This window comes from Lissotriton helveticus, chromosome 7 (genome assembly GCF_964261635.1).
Source record: "Lissotriton helveticus chromosome 7, aLisHel1.1, whole genome shotgun sequence".
NCBI lineage: Eukaryota > Metazoa > Chordata > Amphibia > Caudata > Salamandridae > Lissotriton > Lissotriton helveticus.
Window position 1 is genome coordinate 1694173838 of NC_136068.1, and position 19186 is coordinate 1694193023.

The window sequence follows — 19186 nt, forward strand, 5'->3', positions numbered from 1 at the left end:
AGCCAGGATGGGTTCCACAGCGGTATTCGTACAAGCGCCTTGAGACCCTTGCGGGTGAGTAGTGTGCTATACAAGTATTAATTTTTTTATTTATGCGCGCTTCCAGCGCTTACCGGTACGCGTACCGGGGAGCGCATCGGGCGCGCCACGGGAGTGCGCGAGCGCAAAGCTGATTGGCTCTCGGATGTCTGTCAATCGAGACAAAAGAGGTGAAAAAAGAAAGGGGGAAGTGATTAAAAGGGGGCAGGGTAGATACCCCCTGACCCCCTAGGTTTTCTGAGGGGGGCCTAGAAGGACCCTGGAGGGCAAAAAAAAAATTTTTTTGTTTACATTTTCGTGGGGTAAGCCCTGGGTGCGTTCCCTTGTACGCCTCCAGGTACGTGTACCCTGAGCGCACCACGGGGAAAACAGTGTTAAAACTTAGAGTAAAAAAATAATTTAGAGTACTTAGAGGTAGGGTAGCTCTGAAAAGAGCTGTTGTGTTATGTGGGTGTTTTTTGTACCTACAAGTAGGTACCGATGCAGAGTCTAAAATTCAAGAGGAAGACTCTATTCCCCTCATCTGTAAAGTGATGGTGTTCCTATTATTTCTCCTATAAATGCCTTGCATGTTGTAACGCAAGTGGTATATGGAACCCATACCATAGTCTCTCAGGAAAGCAGAAACAGATTTATTCACATGTTTCCTTGTTTTCTCAATCTGTGGACAAAATTGGTTGGACCAGTTCCATTTTTGCCTTTGGCATATATTAGAATATACCAAGGCAGTTTTTGGAAAAAGTGACATCAATTGCCCAAAGGTATCCTTTAAAAGCATTTCCAGACCTACCCCAGTCAAAGTGCCCAGGTCATTTCCAACACAGTGCACAATTATGAGGTCAGGGTGTGGTAGATGCATAAAGGATTTTACCAATAGTATCAATTGGTGATATCTCAATCCTCTCTGGCCAATCCACATAATATCCACATTTGGTAAATCAAGGTTGTAAATACCTCTGTTTGCTGCATACTTTTCACTCCAGTGAACAAAGCTTTGACCCACAATCCAGACTTTAGGCATCTTGAAGGTAGATGTGGTTGTATTCAGATGAGTTGTGGAAATGAAATGGCAGTTTGAAAGTATGAGTTATGAAAAAAAAGTGGTTGACTCAGTTCTAGCGACGAACAAGATGGTTGCCAACACTTCCTGGTTTCGAGTGTTGACAGACAGTGGCAGCCAATCAGCATGCCTTTCCGAGAAAGCTGCATGCTCATTGGCTGTCAACACTTCTAACCAGGAAGTGTTGGCATCCATCTTGTGCTCGGTAGACTGAGGCACAAGAAAGCAGAAAAACAAACGTGTAGAACACAAAAAGGGGGCAGGGTAGAAACACCCTGACCCCCTAGGGCTGATCGGGTGGTCCCACTAGGATATTGATATATTTAAACGTTATCCGCTAATAGAATTAGCATTTAAAAAACCTTTAAAATTCACTGAAAAAACCATAGGTTTCAGGCCTTATATATTTAGGAATTAGCATTTAAAAAACCTTGCAAATTCACTGAAAAAAACATAGGTTTCGGGCCTTATATAGTTAGGAATTAGCATTTAAAAAACCTTTGAAATTCACTCAAAAAACTATAAGTTTTAGGGGTGTTATAGTTAGCTGGACATTTCACTCATACTAAACCATTGAAATTGCTCCTATATAGCTAGTTGTACTAACTATACTTCGCGCACCCGCAATCCACTGCTGATGATGTCACATATTACATCATTCATGACATGGTCAGTGACATCACTGATGACATCTCAAATGACATGACTGATGACCTCACTTTTTTTCAGTGAATATATATATATATATATATATATATATTACCTACTGGCGGTCGCCAGTAGGTATATATAGTTAGGACCTAGTTTCCATAGGCAATCCGCAACATTCTATTGGGAATAACTTTGGCGTCGGTTGATGAATCTCCGCAAATTTCTCAAAGAAGATGGCCCGCTCCGCTCCTTCCCTGAAAGTTTTGGGGGGATTTGACAAGTGGGGGGTGAGAAAAAAGGGGGTCCCAAAACGTGTTTTCCCCATGTTATTTTCCATAGGACGATTAGACACGGCTACAGCCCGAACCGCTGAACGGAATTACACCAAACTTGGCAAATTGGTAGGGACTGGTACGCAGTAGGGCCTTTTGTTTCAATGATGTAAATCCCTCCAGTAGTTGTTGAGAAAATTGAATTTGAATAAATATAAATAACTATATAAGCTTAATGTAAGCTTACTGTACTCTGTACCTTCCTGAGTATGAGCTGCATTCTGATTGGCTGCCAATGTCTGTCAACACTCCAAAACAGAAATTGTTGGCAGCCATCTTGTACCTCAGTAGACTGAGGCACAGGAAAGCTGAAAAACAAACGTGTAGAACTCAAAAAGGGGGCAGGGTAGAAGCACCCTGACCCCCTAGGCATGCTCAGGGGGTCCCACAAGGATTTTTTGAAAAATCGCAGGGTACGCCATCTTGGGACAAATATACATGATAGCACCTCATTAAAAAGCATTGCAGTTAATAGAAGGTTTTAGGACTTTAGTTACATTATAAATCCTTTGTTGATGGTACCATACTCAATTTAGGAATTGTGGTGTGTTCTAAGGTGATTTTACCATGTGAAAAAGCCTTCTGCTAGGATATCATGAACCATGTTTGAAAGAAAACTATCATCTCATGCTTTTCCCACAGTGGTTTGGAAGAGGATCTATAAGCTACATTGAAAGCATATTTTCTGTAAATTCACATTATCTTTCTCAGTCATGTGAGAATGAAGTCTAACATTCTCAGTAAAACATGTACATCCAACAAGGACAGAGATTGTCAGTTGATTCCTTTGTGTTCTACTGCAGCCTCCTAGAGTGTTCTAAAGAACAACTAGAGCGCTAACAGTCCTACTTATTACAAAGGTATGGCACACCTGAAGCCATCTTGATTGGAATAAAGTGGTAACTCTTAAAACATTTAATTTAAAAAGGAACAAAATGAGGGGGTATATTTTGCCATAGAAAGTATTATTAGTGCTGCAGAAAGAAAGAGTAGGGCACATTTTGAGTGACTTCTCAAATCCTCTTCTATTTCATTAAACAATTCTGACATGCAGTCTCCTAAGATGGCCACCATAGACAAAGAGCCCAAATGTAGCCCAAATATCACCCAGATGTAGCCCAAGTATAGCCCAATGACAGAATGTCCCAGAGTGTTCTAAAGAACAACTAGAGCGCTAACAGTCTTACTTATGACAAAAGTATGGCACACCAGAAGCCATCTTGATTGGAATGAAGTGGTAAGTCTGAAAACATTTAATTTAAAAAGGAACAAAATGAGGGAGTTAATTTTGCCATAGAAAGTATGATTAGTGCTTCAGAAAGAAAAATTAGGGCACATTTTGACTGACTTCTCTAATCCTCTTCTATTTCATTAAAATAATTCTGACATGCAGACTGAAACATGCACTTTGCATACCAGCAGCAGACTTCCCTGGTGAGCAGTAGCTTTACTACAGTGATCTAAAGAGCAACTAGAGTGCTAACATTCAGAATTTATGGCAAATGTGTGACACATCTGAATGCCTTCTTGATGGAACCAAAGTAAACAAGCATTGAAAATGCAATAGATACTGCCCTCGTTTAAGTTAATGCCATTCTGTTTGTAATGAGGTGGCTTTTTAGCTTTGCTTTTATTAATGTTTTTCAAACTTTCATGTAAATACCATGCATATGTATGCATATATGTATATGTATGCATGCATTTATATTTGTATTTATATTGATATGCAGATTATATATGTTTATATATGTATGTATATATATATATATATACATACATAACACACGAGTTACCTCCTTTGGAAAAGCTCACATGCAGGTAGGTGCAATCTTCGTTTTTATTTTGCAGTTTAGCAGCACAGTGATAAAGAAACTGAGTCCAATTCAAATACAGCCTGACGCGTTTCATGCTCAGAGAGCATTTCCTCAGAGGCTTTTGAAAAAACACTGCGTGAAGCACATGAATTTGAAACCTGAACACCTGCCAAGTGGGCGTTGGCTCTCCCTGAGCCTGCTGGTGCTCGTAGTCCTGATAAAATACTCCAGTGAGCTACTTCACAACAGTGCACATAGTTCAATAAAGTGAAACTCCAAGTGGGTTTGGAAATAATTCCTTAGTCTCTGTGCTTTACTTTCCATATGCAAACACGAACCATCTGCCACTGTTCAGTTTATAACTGCAGTAAACCCACTTCCAGATAGTGGGAGGGCTTCTCCTCGACCGAGGCCGGCCGAATTAAATACAAAACACACGAGTTACCTCCTTTGGAAAAGCTCACATGCAGGTAGGTGCAATCTTCGTTTTTATTTTGCAGTTTAGCAGCACAGTGATAAAGAAACAGAGTCCAATTCAAATACAGCCTGACGCGTTTCATGCTCAGAGAGCATTTCCTCAGAGGCTTTTGAAAAAACACTGCGTGAAGCACATGAATTTGAAACCTGAACACCTGCCAAGTGGGCGTTGGCTCTCCCTGAGCCTGCTGGTGCTCGTAGTCCTGATAAAATACTCCAGTGAGCTACTTCACAACAGTGCACATAGTTCAATAAAGTGAAACTCCAAGTGGGTTTGGAAATAATTCCTTAGTCTCTGTGCTTTACTTTCCATATGCAAACACGAACCATCTGCCACTGTTCAGTTTATAACTGCAGTAAACCCACTTCCAGATAGTGGGAGGGCTTCTCCTCGACCGAGGCCGGCCAAATTAAATACAAAACACACGAGTTACCTCCTTAGGAAAAGCTCACATGCAGGTAGGTGCAATCTTCGTTTTTATTTTGCAGTTTAGCAGCACAGTGATAAAGAAACAGAGTCCAATTCAAATACAGCCTGACGCGTTTCATGCTCAGAGAGCATTTCCTCTGAGGCTTTTGAAAAAACACTGCGTGAAGCACATGAATTTGAAACCTGAACACCTGCCAAGTGGGCGTTGGCTCTCCCTGAGCCTGCTGGTGCTCGTAGTCCTGATAAAATACTCCAGTGAGCTACTTCACAACAGTGCACATAGTGCAACGCGTCAGGCTGTATTTGAATTGGACTCTGTTTCTTTATCACTGTGCTGCTAAACTGCAAAATAAAAACGAAGATTGCACCTACCTGCATGTGAGCTTTTCCAAAGGAGGTAACTCGTGTGTTTTGTATTTAATCCGGCCGGCCTCGGTCGAGGAGAAGCCCTCCCACTATCTGGAAGTGGGTTTACTGCAGTTATAAACTGAACAGTGGCAGATGGTTCGTGTTTGCATATGGAAAGTAAAGCACAGAGACTAAGGAATTATTTCCAAACCCACTTGGAGTTTCACTTTATTGAACTATTTGCACTGTTGTGAAGTAGCTCACTGGAGTATTTTATCAGGACTACGAGCACCAGCAGGCTCAGGGAGAGCCAACGCCCACTTGGCAGGTGTTCAGGTTTCAAATTCATGTGCTTCACGCAGTGTTTTTTCAAAAGCCTCTGAGGAAATGCTCTCCGAGCATGAAACGCGTCAGGCTGTATTTGAATTGGACTCTGTTTCTTTATCACTGTGCTGCTAAACTGCAAAATAAAAACGAAGATTGCACCTACCTGCATGTGAGCTTTTCCAAAGGAGGTAACTCGTGTGTTTTGTATTTAATTCGGCCGGCCTCGGTCGAGGAGAAGCCCTCCCACTATCTGGAAGTGGGTTTACTGCAGTGATAAACTAAACAGTGGCAGATGGTTCGTGTTTGCATATGGAAAGTAAAGCACAGAGACTAAGGAATTATTTCCAAACCCACTTGGAGTTTCACTTTATTGAACTATTTGCACTGTTGTGAAGAAGCTCTCTGGAGTATTTTATCAGGACTACGAGCACCAGCAGGCTCAGGGAGAGCCAACGCCCACTTGGCAGGTGTTCAGGTTTCAAATTCATGTGCTTCACGCAGTGTTTTTTCAAAAGCCTCTGAGGAAATGCTCTCCGAGCATGAAACGCGTCAGGCTGTATTTGAATTGGACTCTGTTTCTTTATCACTGTGCTGCTAAACTGCAAAATAAAAACGAAGATTGCACCTACCTGCATGTGAGCTTTTCCAAAGGAGGTAACTCGTGTGTTTTGTATTTAATTCGGCCGGCCTCGGTCGAGGAGAAGCCCTCCCACTATCTGGAAGTGGGTTTACTGCAGTTATAAACTGAACAGTGGCAGATGGTTCGTGTTTGCATATGGAAAGTAAAGCACAGAGACTAAGGAATTATTTCCAAACCCACTTGGAGTTTCACTTTATTGAACTATTTGCACTGTTGTGAAGTAGCTCACTGGAGTATTTTATCAGGACTACGAGCACCAGCAGGCTCAGGGAGAGCCAACGCCCACTTGGCAGGTGTTCAGGTTTCAAATTCATGTGCTTCACGCAGTGTTTTTTCAAAAGCCTCTGAGGAAATGCTCTCCGAGCATGAAACGCGTCAGGCTGTATTTGAATTGGACTCTGTTTCTTTATCACTGTGCTGCTAAACTGCAAAATAAAAACGAAGATTGCACCTACCTGCATGTGAGCTTTTCCAAAGGAGGTAACTCGTGTGTTTTGTATTTAATTCGGCCGGCCTCGGTCGAGGAGAAGCCCTCCCACTATCTGGAAGTGGGTTTACTGCAGTTATAAACTGAACAGTGGCAGATGGTTCGTGTTTGCATATGGAAAGTAAAGCACAGAGACTAAGGAATTATTTCCAAACCCACTTGGAGTTTCACTTTATTGAACTATTTGCACTGTTGTGAAGTAGCTCACTGGAAGATTTTATCAGGACTACGAGCACCAGCAGGCTCAGGGAGAGCCAACGCCCACTTGGCAGGTGTTCAGGTTTCAAATTCATGTGCTTCACGCAGTGTTTTTTCAAAAGCCTCTGAGGAAATGCTCTCCGAGCATGAAACGCGTCAGGCTGTATTTGAATTGGACTCTGTTTCTTTATCACTGTGCTGCTAAACTGCAAAATGAAAACGAAGATTGCACCTACCTGCATGTGAGCTTTTCCAAAGGAGGTAACTCGTGTGTTTTGTATTTAATTCGGCCGGCCTCGGTCGAGGAGAAGCCCTCCCACTATCTGGAAGTGGGTTTACTGCAGTTATAAACTGAACAGTGGCAGATGGTTCGTGTTTGCATATGGAAAGTAAAGCACAGAGACTAAGGAATTATTTCCAAACCCACTTGGAGTTTCACTTGATTGAACTATTTGCACTGTTGTGAAGTAGCTCACTGGAGTATTTTATCAGGACTACGAGCACCAGCAGGCTCAGGGAGAGCCAACGCCCACTTGGCAGGTGTTCAGTTTTCAAATTCATGTGCTTCACGCAGTGTTTTTTCAAAAGCCTCCGAGGAAATGCTCTCCGAGCATGAAACGCGTCAGGCTGTATTTGAATTGGACTCTGTTTCTTTATCACTGCGCTGCTAAACTGCAAAATAAAAACGAAGATTGCACCTACCTGCATGTGAGCTTTTCCAAAGGAGGTAACTCGTGTGTTTTATATATACATACATATATATAAATGCATATGCATATATATATGTGTATGTGTGCGTGTAGAGAGAGGTAGAGAGGTAGAGGTGTAGAGGTAGAGAGGTAGAGGTAGAGAGGTAGAGACTAGTAGAGAGAGAAGTAGAGAGAGGTAGAGAGTAGAGAGTGAGTAATAGAGAGTAGGGAGTGAGTAGTAAATGTAAATGTAAATGTAGTATACTTGTAAAGCGCACAGCTGCCCCAGCAACGGGGCGTCCCGGCGCTGTATAACTCTGGGGAACCCGTCCTGGCTTTCCCTGTGGGATGGTCCCTTGCTGGGAGTCCCCAAGGTGGAGCCAGGCATCCCCGGAATTGGTGGGGCCGTTGTGGAGATTAGGCAAGCTAATGCCCAGAGTTGCCGAGTGGAACCCCTGATTAGAGTAAGCACCGAAGCGAGAATTATCGAGTCCGCTGACCAAGGTCCACGACCCTGCCGCGTCGGGAATTGAACCCTGGTCCCAGGCTGACTTCTGCTCTCAGGCCTGCCGCCTCTAACCAGTGAGCCACACTACTAGTAGAGAGTAGTAGAGGGCAGTAGAGAGAGTAGCAGAGAGTGAGTAGTAGTAGAGTGAATAGTAGAGTGAGTAGTGGAGAGTAATAGAGAGTGAGTAGTAGAGAGTAGTAGAGAGTAAGTAGTAGAGTGAGTAGTAGAGAGCAGTAGAGAGTGAGTAGTAGAGAGTAGTAAAGAGTGAGTAGTAGAGAGTGAGTAGTAGAGAGTAGTAAATAGTGAGTAGTAGGGAGTGAGTAGTAGAGAGAGAGTAGTAGAGAGTAGTAGAGTAGTAGAGAATGAGTAGTAGGGAGTGAGTATTAGAGAGTAGTCTAATTACGAACACCTCTGATACTCCATGTGAGGCAATTATGTGTTGTGTGGGAGAAAGTTATCTGTGCAGCATTCTTAGTGGTCATGTTAGGGCAGGTTATTAGGCAGTGGATCAGTGCAGCAAGTTGAATAGTAGAAAAATGCAGGGCGAGAGCAATGTAGCAACAACATCATGTCGGGATGAGCACAACAGAACATATTAAAAAAAACATTTACCTCCTCTGCCCACATTGACGGCCAAACCTGCCAGTGACACATATCCCTCCCCACCAAACCCTTTTATAGTCACAGGCATAAAAACAACCATATCTTAGGTACGGTGGGACTACCACCAGTATGCAGCTTAGAACAAAGAGAAAGTAGAATAAGAGTGAATTTGGAGAAGAATATTGTGAAGAAAGGGGTAAAAATAGGTGTTAGAGTGATACTAGAGGAGCCTTCAATAGCAAAGAGAGAAGAGAATCAAGAAAATGTACACAAATTCAATAGTAACTGTCCATACTAGGGGTAACTTGATGAGGCAGTCCAGAGGGCAAGGGTGGGTTATCCTCGTGTATACTAGGTGGCCCACTTTTGTCTGATCTGGCTCAGTATGCATATGTACAAATAGAGCTGAAGCGAGAACTGGGACATAAGCATACATCAAAGGAGCTGGTGAAACTATGGTGGACGCCGACCATGATCATCCGCTAAGTAAACTGATAGAGCAGTAAAAATGTCTGTTTCACCTCACATAGGATGTTTGGAGGAGGGCCTAGGTGATGTACCAAGTGGTTTCATCAGGGAAAAGTGGATAGTGTCTGCACAGGAAGTCAACCACTGGTTGAAGACTTGTGAATAAATGGTCCTTGTCCTGGAGGGAAACACTAAGGTGAGCTGGATAGAGCATCATGTAGGGGATGGGGGCTTGTCACAGTTTTTGTTTGACTGCTATGAATTTCCTCCTCACCTCTTGGAACACAATTGTGAAATTAGGATAGATGGCCACCTCATAGCCATCAAATTGCAAAATTTGCTTTTCCCTTGCTAGGCGCAGAGCAGTGTCATGGTCTCTATAATTGAGAAGCTGAAAAATAATCAGTTTCGAAGGGCTCCAGGGATTGCATGGGCCAGCAGTGCCTAGTGGGCGCTCTTGACTATGAGTAATTTAGAGAAGGAGTCTGAGCCAAATAGTGTTGTAAAGTAATTCTCATCTTTGCCCATTTTAATAGATCCCAGCACCCCCAAAATGCGCAGAATGTTATGGCAAGATCTCACCTCCATATCCTCATTTTTTGTGGCGATGAGTTTCAGGACTTTTTCCATGTTGAGTAGTTGGTCACCACAAGCTATTCCCATGTTTTCTACAGTGGATAGACATTGTTGCACCTCTTTGAGTCACCTGTCCTGTTTTTCTAGCTTGTGTGTTATGGAATTCAATCTACTACATAGTGTACACCGTGGATCGATGGATGTTAAACTCTCCCACATTGCCATCAGTAGTGTTTTCGTATCTACTGCATCTGCAAGAATCTCTGTTGGAGTGTAGTCAGTGACAGGTTGGTCAGCTCTGCCATTAGGTATGCACAAGGGGCAGCAAGGGTAGAACTGCAGCTTGGTCTGACAGCCATCTGGTTTTCCTATAGTGTTGAGGGGCGGCGGATTCTCTAGTCCATATCTCAGAATGTATGATCCTTGGAAGTTGTCATGGGTGCTTTAGCAGGTTGCAATGTATCAGGGCCTATTTAAGTTGTCAAATATGGAGTTAGCGCACACTGTAATCAACCTCACCCCAGGTCGGTGCATCATATCATCACCTCAGTGGCCTAGGGACCAAAGAAAGAGGACAATAGGTATGGCTGTATGCAGAGTGCTCAGAGGTCACAGAGTGTCTCCTCAGGCTGCCACTTTTGTGTGGGAAGCAAGTTGGCATGCATTTTAAGGTGCAGCAGTGGAGTGACTTTAAAAAGCAGCACTGTAGACCATGAGTTATCACAGAGGCAGCTTCAAGTAGTTGGTGAAGGATATCTGGCAAGACTGGTACCGCTCATTACCATGCAGTGAGTGAGCCTCGTCGAGACAGGTTCGGAAGCAACTTTAGGAGGTGGGGCAGGGCAGGCATGGATCATATGCCCATCAGTGATTATTTCAGCATCAATGGCCCTCCCCTGTAGTTGCAGCGGTGCAAGCAGTATTGTGTTCTCTCTTGGTCACCCCCCCAAGCGGCGCTCCTGGAAGCTGCACGCAATATTGGGGGACATCTCTCCATTTACAGGGCCTCCACACGGCTGACACGGCTGACATCGGCCTGCCACAAATCTGATAGAAGGCCACAACTTCAGGTAGTGTTCCTTTGCCCTTGTGCGCTCCCTCCTGCAGGGAGTTTTCCCAATATAGCTGCTCCCGCAGTATTACATTTAGTCGCACTCAAGTTCCAAGCGGGAGTCAGGCTGGGCCAACGTGAAGTCCGCTCAGTCTTCTGCAGGCAGAGCGGCCTCGCCGGAGAATGCTATAGGCGCCTGGGGTGGCACACCTTTTCCCACAGCACCACAGTGTACCGCTATAAGTCAAATCGGCCAGGTATTTACTGCAACAGAAATGCTTCGCAATGCCTCTCCATATTCCTAGGCGGCCGTCATGTTGGTTTCACGGCTCAGGGCATCCGGTGCAGTGGTTGAAGATGTACGCTGGCACACACACCCAAAACGTTCCCAGATATAACACAGTAAGTATCAGGAGCACAGCCCTCTGTCTGTTTAGTCCCATTAAAGCCTGATGAGGTAGGATGATTGTGGATTGTGTCCCCGGACTACTGGAGCCACACAGAAGTGTGACCATCTTGCGCGCCAGCTCTCTGGCACCCCCCGTAAGCCTATGCATACCTACTTACCTTCTCAATATTTTGGTTCTCAATATGTTTACCACGATATTCTATCCACATGATATTTGTGTTTCATCCGCCCAGTAAACTTTCCATAATTTAAACTTGAGCTCCACTCCTGGTAGAAACGCACAGCGCAGAAAGGCGTATCTTAAGGAAATATGTAAAGCATTTAGAGGCTCCAAAAGAGTTCAAAAGTCATAAAAACAACACAATTAAAAATCCCACTCCAATTTAAAAAATAGTGAATACTTCAATGAGCAAAAAGAGACCAAAACCACGAAAAATCCAAAGTGGGGAACTTTAAAAGTTTGAATTAAAATTTAACTCCAAAAAGCACTAAGTGCTGACTGTGGGCAACTGGTCATGCAAGACTGGAACAAAGGTAGAGTTTAGAGACAATTAAAATGGAGTGTGAATCAGATACAGGGCCTAGGTAGGTCCTGGTCAAAAAGTTACCTTTGGACCTTTTTTGAAAAGGTAGAGTCTTCAGCGGTGCAAGGCAGCAGTCCAGATCCAAAGACAAGGACATTGATGACAAGCTGGCGGAGGGCGACGTCTCAGTGAAACTATTGACAAAGGAGGGAAAACCTGTGGATAGAAAATTCCAAAATTCACACCCAGGAAGCTGTTGATGTTGATTGGATGCTGCTCAGCAACCTGTTTAGTGAAGATTCCTACCTTCGGAATAAGTCTCTTTTCTGAATGTCGGTTTCCTTCAGCAGGGCTAGGCTGCAGCTAGAGCGGGTTTGAGGCTATAGTATGCTATAGTCAGGCCCACTAGCAATGTACCCTTGATGGATCAGCTGGTAGGTAGGTCCCAGTCATCTGTCATTTCTCCAATTAGAAATCTTTGTAAAAGTTTCTTTCTAAGTCCCAGCTTTTAAGGCTAAGTAGGTGGAGTAAACCCTGAAACTTATCTAGGTACCACAGGAAACTAGAGACACCACTTAGCGGCAAGTACGTACTCCGGTAGAAGTCACCAGCAAGGTCCAAGACATGTTCAGGTGGAATCGGTCAGCTATGTACTTCAGAAAAGTGGGCTTCTTGCAGCTTTTGTGTACCTGCCCTAAGGGTTCCCCTCAAAGGTCACAACAGCAGGTGCAGTCCTTCTTCTGTCTTCGCAAACACTAAATATGATGGATGAAGTGCTGAAACTTTTCAACCAATTAACCCCAGTAAATCTTATTGTGTTTGCTTCTTCTGTCTTCCACAGGTCCAGAGGTGTTTTGAAAGGAGTAGTGGGCGTGCCACATTTATGATCAGTGCCAGCCTGTGGTTGGGGAAAACCTCTGGCCATCCCAAAACTAATGGGTAAACGTTGCCAGGGGTGACTATACCCACTTTTGCAGCACTTCCTGTGTGATTTACTGTAAACTATCCCATGGTGCTCCTCACTACCTAAACCTAACATGGCAGAACCTTTTTTCCACTGTGCACTTCTCCCTGTGCCCACGCAGAGGTTTAGCTATGATGTAGGCAAACCTTCCCTTGTGGTCACTCCAAACCAGTTCTGAGACAGCTTCCACTCCCACTTTGGGTCAAAAGACAAGCTGGCTATGAAGACAAAAGTGGAGACAGGCCTAGGCGTGAGCTACATCTGATAGTAATAGTGTAGATCTCCTTTGAAGCTAAGGAAGGGGTGAGGCATAGCCCCTGAAGCAATTTTGCTCATGGAAAAACATCTTCCCACACCCAAGCTCCTTGTCCACTGTCTGGAAGCAATACACATCTCACCACGGGGAGCCATTAACTGTCAGGTGACACTGAACACTGGCAGAAAGGCATATTATTTTAGGTAGGAAGGTGCCAACTTTTTTAAAGTGTCATTTTCATAATAGTAATAGAAAATGTAATGTGACAATTAAGTTGGAATTTCAATTACTATTAAAATGTGTCCTTGAATCATTTCATTCATTTCATAAAGCTTTATTTGGAACAGGAAACAGGTCCATAAAAGCACAATACACAAGAATACAGTCATAAAAGCGGTGGCCATACCAACACAAACTATACAGATCAGTTAATAATGGTTAAAACTGCATGCTTTTCCTAGGGTCAATTGATTTTAAAAGGAATGTAGCTGTATAAAAACAGACATCAGGGTGTTGAAGATTAAAAAGCAGTCTCATGGAGTCTTTTACATTCCTAACTCCAAACTTCACAAACAATGGTTTCAGATAAGCGATCCACAAATATTTATACAGTTGACAAAACAGAAGAAAGTGCTTAGTGCTTTGTAAACAGATGTTATCACATGGGCAGGGACCAATAGGAGGTAAACGCTGTTGAGGGAAGGCCACTAGGTTGTGGACTATCCCTGTTCTCAATCTAGTCAACACAAACCGATGGGCCTTCCAGGTCACCTGTGATAAATACGGTTGGAAGCCCGAAAGTTCATTTAGATCATAGTATAAAATACAGGAGGAAAGATCAACATTCTCTTGGTGCCGTCTGTTAGCTTGGTGATTTAAAAAAGAGTTCTTGATTTCCTGTTTGGCTAAATCAGAGGCACCACAATTGTTAGTCAAAACATCCAAGCCAAAGTACTCCTTAAAACAATCCACATTACACTTTAGCCAAGGAATCCTTCGATAGTTATCCAGGGACAAACAGTCAGTTATAATGGATTTACACAAAGACGTCTCTTCCTTCATCCATATTGAACGCCAAAGCATAAGAGGTCTCAGGAGAACCATATCGGAGAGATGGAAAATACCCAATTCATTGTGCACTAAGACATTGGAGACTGAGCTGGGTAGACACAAGAGTCTCTTTTAAAAAGTGTTTTCCTCTACCTGGAGCGATCCCGCCCGGGCATAGCCCCAGACACCTGCTCCATACAGGGCCATAGAGAGGCATCGAGACTGGAACATTTTGAGCATGTCATGGATACGCCTGTCCTTGAATCACTTTTCTAGCAATTCCCAAACTGAAGTTAAATATTATAAGGTATTATAATGTAAGCTGGTAGTTTTCTATGGGAGAGCTAGCTTTGCTACAGAGTAAAATGACTTTGGAGGTTTTTTACTGCCAGTCTACTGGTGCTGCAGTGCTCAGCTAGTAACATTAAACTTACAGGCCCTTGATACACATTTTTTATCATATTCTAGGGACTTATAGGGCCGTGAAGCATGGAAATCAGGAGTGTAGGCAATTTCTACATGTTTTAGTGTCAGAACACATGCACTGGGGACTGATTAGCAGTGCCTTAGTAAGCAGAGTCAAAACAACCAGCAGTATCAGTCCCACAACAATGGTAAGGACAATTGAAAAAGAGACATACTGTGTGTGTGTGTGTGTGTGTGTGTCTGAAGGTGATGGACCATTGCAAAATCTGTCATTCAGTGTCTGCCACTTAATGCTGTAAATTCCAAACCATGCCGCTAAGTGGTTAATCAGTCAAGTCTTTTTCTGGCACATAGAAGTTCTCACTGTTCTGTCGGTGTTTTTCAAATGTGGAAAGCAGACCACTGAAAATACAAGCAGTTGTATCACCAAGCAGGGTTGGATTGGTATAAAAAATAGGCCAGAGCATGCATAAAAGAGTGGCCCACATTTGCATATTTCCTTTCCACAAAACACTGTTTTGGCGAAGTATTCTGAAACGGCGGGGGGGGGGGGGTTGTTCTCTGACAGAGGCATGTTAGCTTTATTTCACTTAGATAAAAACAAGGCACAGATTTATTCCTACTGGTGAACACACCAGATAACAAGTGAAGCCACTTCTGCTCAATCAATCCTCCTACCCCCGCTTAATCTGTATACATTAATGGGCCGGCCGGGCAAGAGAAAGGGAGTGGCAGCTCTGCCCCGTGGGTAAAAGGGATGTAATGAAGGCCCATCTGCCTCCAGATTGTTAGAGGAGTTGGCCTTCCGGCTAGGGTGGTCAACCTCGAATCTGGGGAACTGGGTTCAAGTCTCTGGAATGACGCTAAACATCCTGTGATTCTGGGCAAATCACTTAATCTCCTCGTGCCTAACAAAAAATTAATGTGTTCTCATGTAACGCAACTAGTGCTAAGTAAATCGCTCTGATACCCCATTCGAGTCAAGTTCCCGCTATCTAAAACTCTGTAAAATAAAAAAAAAGGCCACTGAGGCACTTACTGGACTGCTGGCAGCATTCAAACAACACAGACACCACCCAAATTGGCCCCCCAGGCTGCCCAAAAAAGCAGCCCACAGCTGGAACTCGAATACCGGCCCCTCGGCCATTGCCCGAATGCCCCTTTTAACAATCCAACCCTGTTCCCAAGACAGTATGGTACTAAAATATTGTTATCAGAAAATCACCCCATATGAGTTAACAATAGAAAATCAAATGGATGATATTTTTGCAAACAATATTTAGGACACAATATGAGTGGATGAGGCATTTCAGGACGATGCATTAACAACTGCAGCGCATCCAGAACACAGGGGTTCAATTAATGTTCCGAGTAAAGAAAGTGGACCTGGTCTCTCACGACGGCATTGGGGCTTAGGTGCTCACTCGTGCACAGTCCAACCCTCCTGAGTGGCAGACTCTTGTGGCATCCTTCCAGTAGTTCACTCTGGTAGACTGACATTTCCTATGTAACTGTTCCTCTATGTTGTTTAATTCTCGAGAGGGCAGACGATTTTCAATTCTTGAAGCTAAGTTTTGGATTGACTTAAAGTTCACGTTATTGACAAACAAACTTTGATGTCCTTCTGAATTCAATGAAGGAGTAGCTCTTTGGCTAATCATTTCTCAGATGGTGCTCACAATCTTGACATAGTGCCTATATATGGTTGGTTCTGGGTGGTGTGCCCCCTGAATACGAAGATCACAAAACCGATGGGAGACAATATCAAGGAGAGGATATCGAAAATAAGAACACAACAGGTAACCAAAGCTGAATTTGCTATACTTAACTCCACCTTTGTAGTACATTTATCTTCACTTTATGTAGATGTGAGGTCAAGAGTAGTAAATCTATACTTCTCTAATTGCACTTTCCTTTAGATACTTTGTCCTTCTATATTCTTGTACTGCAATATTGTTGGTGTCGATATTCAGCAGTACAATCGCTATGGATTGTGCGTGATATCAATGAATGAATGAATACATGAATGAATGAATAAATAAATAAATAAATAAATAAATACGGTCTTGCAGGCTCAGAACTTCAGTTCCTTTTATTGCTTCTATGTGAAAAGCAACGAACCACTGCCGACTAGCTTTGGTGATATAGAATGTATTATGTGCTGTTGTGCAACGAATAAAAAAGATTTGCAATGCACTAACTCCACAACAGGACGGCTTGTCACATTTTGAGTCCCAGTTAAAAGTCACCAGCTTAGTATTGCTGAGCGGCAGACCCTGATGCAGAGGTCTGGCCCGAGACCAGGGTTCAATTCCCGCCTCGGCGGCTCTTGGACTCAATCTCCCCGGACCTGATAATTCAGGCCTCGGTTCCTAGTCTAATCATGGGTCCCACTCTGTGACTCTGGGCAATAGCTTGCTTAATCTTCACAATGGCCCCAGCAGCGCTTGGATGCCTGGCTTCACATTGGTGGTGCCCAGGAGTGGACATTTCACATGGAAAGGCCAGGAAGGGTTCCACACGGTATGAGTGCAGCGCTGGGATGCCCCGTCGCGTGGGCAGCCGCGCGCTCTACAAATACAACACATTTACATTTACCTGGTGGTTCACCTTGCTGCTTTTTAATTAAGATTATGAAAAAAAAAGCATGTTCTTCCCAATTTAAAGATAGGTTTGTAGTAATGGCAAAAATACCACAGGCCTGATTCACAGAACTAACTTAAGACAAAATCCTAAACTTACTACTTTTGGTATTCACAGAATGCACTTACTACCTTTGGTATTCACAGAATGGATTTATGACTACTACTTTACGTCAGCACTCAGGCCGAAGATTACGGTTGTGCTGGTTCGGGTGCATTAGTATTGCTACATGTTCCTGGCCAGCTGTGGTATTAATGAACTTGGATGCTCCGTGTCACTCTTCTGAGCTGGGGTGTGGTGCTCAGCTCAGATGATGAGAAATGAGGAAGTTGAACCTCTGGTTACAGCTGTGCCCTTTTCAGGAGACCAGCAATATTTCAGAGTGGGTATGCTGACAGCTGGGTTGGTGCTATTGGTGGCCCTTCAGCAGTTGAGTTCAAGGAAGTCCCTGATGTTGAAATGGGTGAGTAGTGAAGAATGGGAGGAGTGGGGGACTGTTGGCATTTCTGTTACTGAGAAGGGAGCTGGTGATTAAGTTGGGTGAAAAAGGAGACTACAACTATTGTCAAGGTTGATAGAGATTACACTGTGTGTATCAAACATGGTTGAAAGGCATGCTGACCACCGTGTATATGCTTCTGTAGAGAAGGTAATAAATGGTAAAGAAGGTGGTCATTGATGCTCAATAGAAGAACAGCGTATGATTTTGCTGCAGTGATGGTATTAAACTGATGCCCTCTAACAGTAAATTTGGTAAATCCTCAATTTGCTGCCTTCTTCCCTTGTAGGTGAACAATCAGCGCTTCCCTTTGCCCATCTCTCTGAACAATGGAAAGATCTGGCTTTCTCATGTCGGCCCCTCCGTGATCATCAAAACTGATTTCAACCTGAAGGTTGTCTACGATTGGAACGTCTACCTTGAAGTGCGCATCTCAAGCAGCTTTTATAACAATGTGTGTGGACTCTGTGGCAACTACAATGGGGGCTCAAAAGATGACTTTTTGACCCCAGAAGGGAAAACAGCTGGCAATCCTATTGAATTTGGGAAGAGCTGGAAAGTGGATGATGGGGACGCCTCGTGTTGGGATGACTGCAATGGAGAGTGCCCTGACTGTACGACTGCATCATTAGTAACATATAAAGGCAAAGACTACTGTGGCATCATGTCCTCACTTACTGGACCATTCAAGAAGTGCAACACGTTAATTGACCCCAAGGTCTACAAGGACAACTGTGCCTATGACATGTGCTACACTGGTGGCTTCAAGCAAACTTTGTGCAATGCTCTCAAGGCCTACGCTGACATGTGCCAAAGTAACAATCGGGATATTGATGACTGGCGGAGCCCGGCTGGATGCCGTAAGTAATACAACGACTTCTGAGTCAAGTTTTTAAAGTAATACGTGTTAGTGTTAGAACATCACCAAGAGGCAATTTCACCTTTCAAGCTTTAATCATCTTTTCCCATCATTCTAACTCTAAAAAGTCTTAATTTCCTTTGAAATCATTCCTTATTTCTGTGTAATTTATAAAATAGGCATATTCAACGTAAAGGAGCAAAGTTTTAGGCTCTGTAGCCTTGTGCATGTCTATTACGAAGAGATACACCCGATGCAGACCGCTGTTGGGTCTTCTGCTAGAAGAGGCAAGCCCTTATCATCCTATAATTCCAATATATATTTGAGATGAAGGGATTCCCTTGCAGCTGTTGAAGAATTAAGATTTCTGTTTTGCTTCTTGATCCTAAATGGCCGGTTGCCAAAAGAGACAAACATTTGAAACCAGAAGGGATGAGAGGCAGCATCATGGATCAGGCATTCTGTGTGCTACTGTCTCTTCCAAGTCCTATTGTCCTTTCTGGCTGGTGGGGCAGTCTTTCAATTTCCCTGCCTGCGTACTATGGTGCTGTGGCTGTGGTGCTGTGATGGTGTTTTAGAGATCTTGATGGTTACTAAATTGGCACAAAATGCTATCTTAGAATACTCCTCCAAAATAATTTGATTTCTTCTACTGGAAGGAGTTAACCAAAAGCAAGCAATAATTAAGTATTATTGACCTCCGCAGAAGATGTTAATGGCTGTTAATTCAATGCCTGCAATAATGGGCCTAATCAGAAGATACATAAGGAAGGAGAGGGTCAATTTCACATCCATCTTTATCTGCCAGCATATTTAGAACTGAAAGTGGAAAAACTATATGTTATTTGTTGTCAGCAG

General features: G+C 43.4%; 1 protein-coding gene across 1 annotated transcript in view; it reads left to right on the top strand.

Annotated features, from left to right (window-relative positions):
• The window catches only part of FCGBP (Fc gamma binding protein), a 287645-nt gene that overhangs the window by 89004 nt on the left and 179455 nt on the right, over window positions 1–19186 (top strand). The window contains exon 4 of the mRNA XM_078653817.1: window positions 17759–18329. Within this exon, the coding sequence (XP_078509943.1) occupies window positions 17759–18329 (571 nt within the window). The remainder of the gene's footprint in view (window positions 1–17758; window positions 18330–19186) is intronic.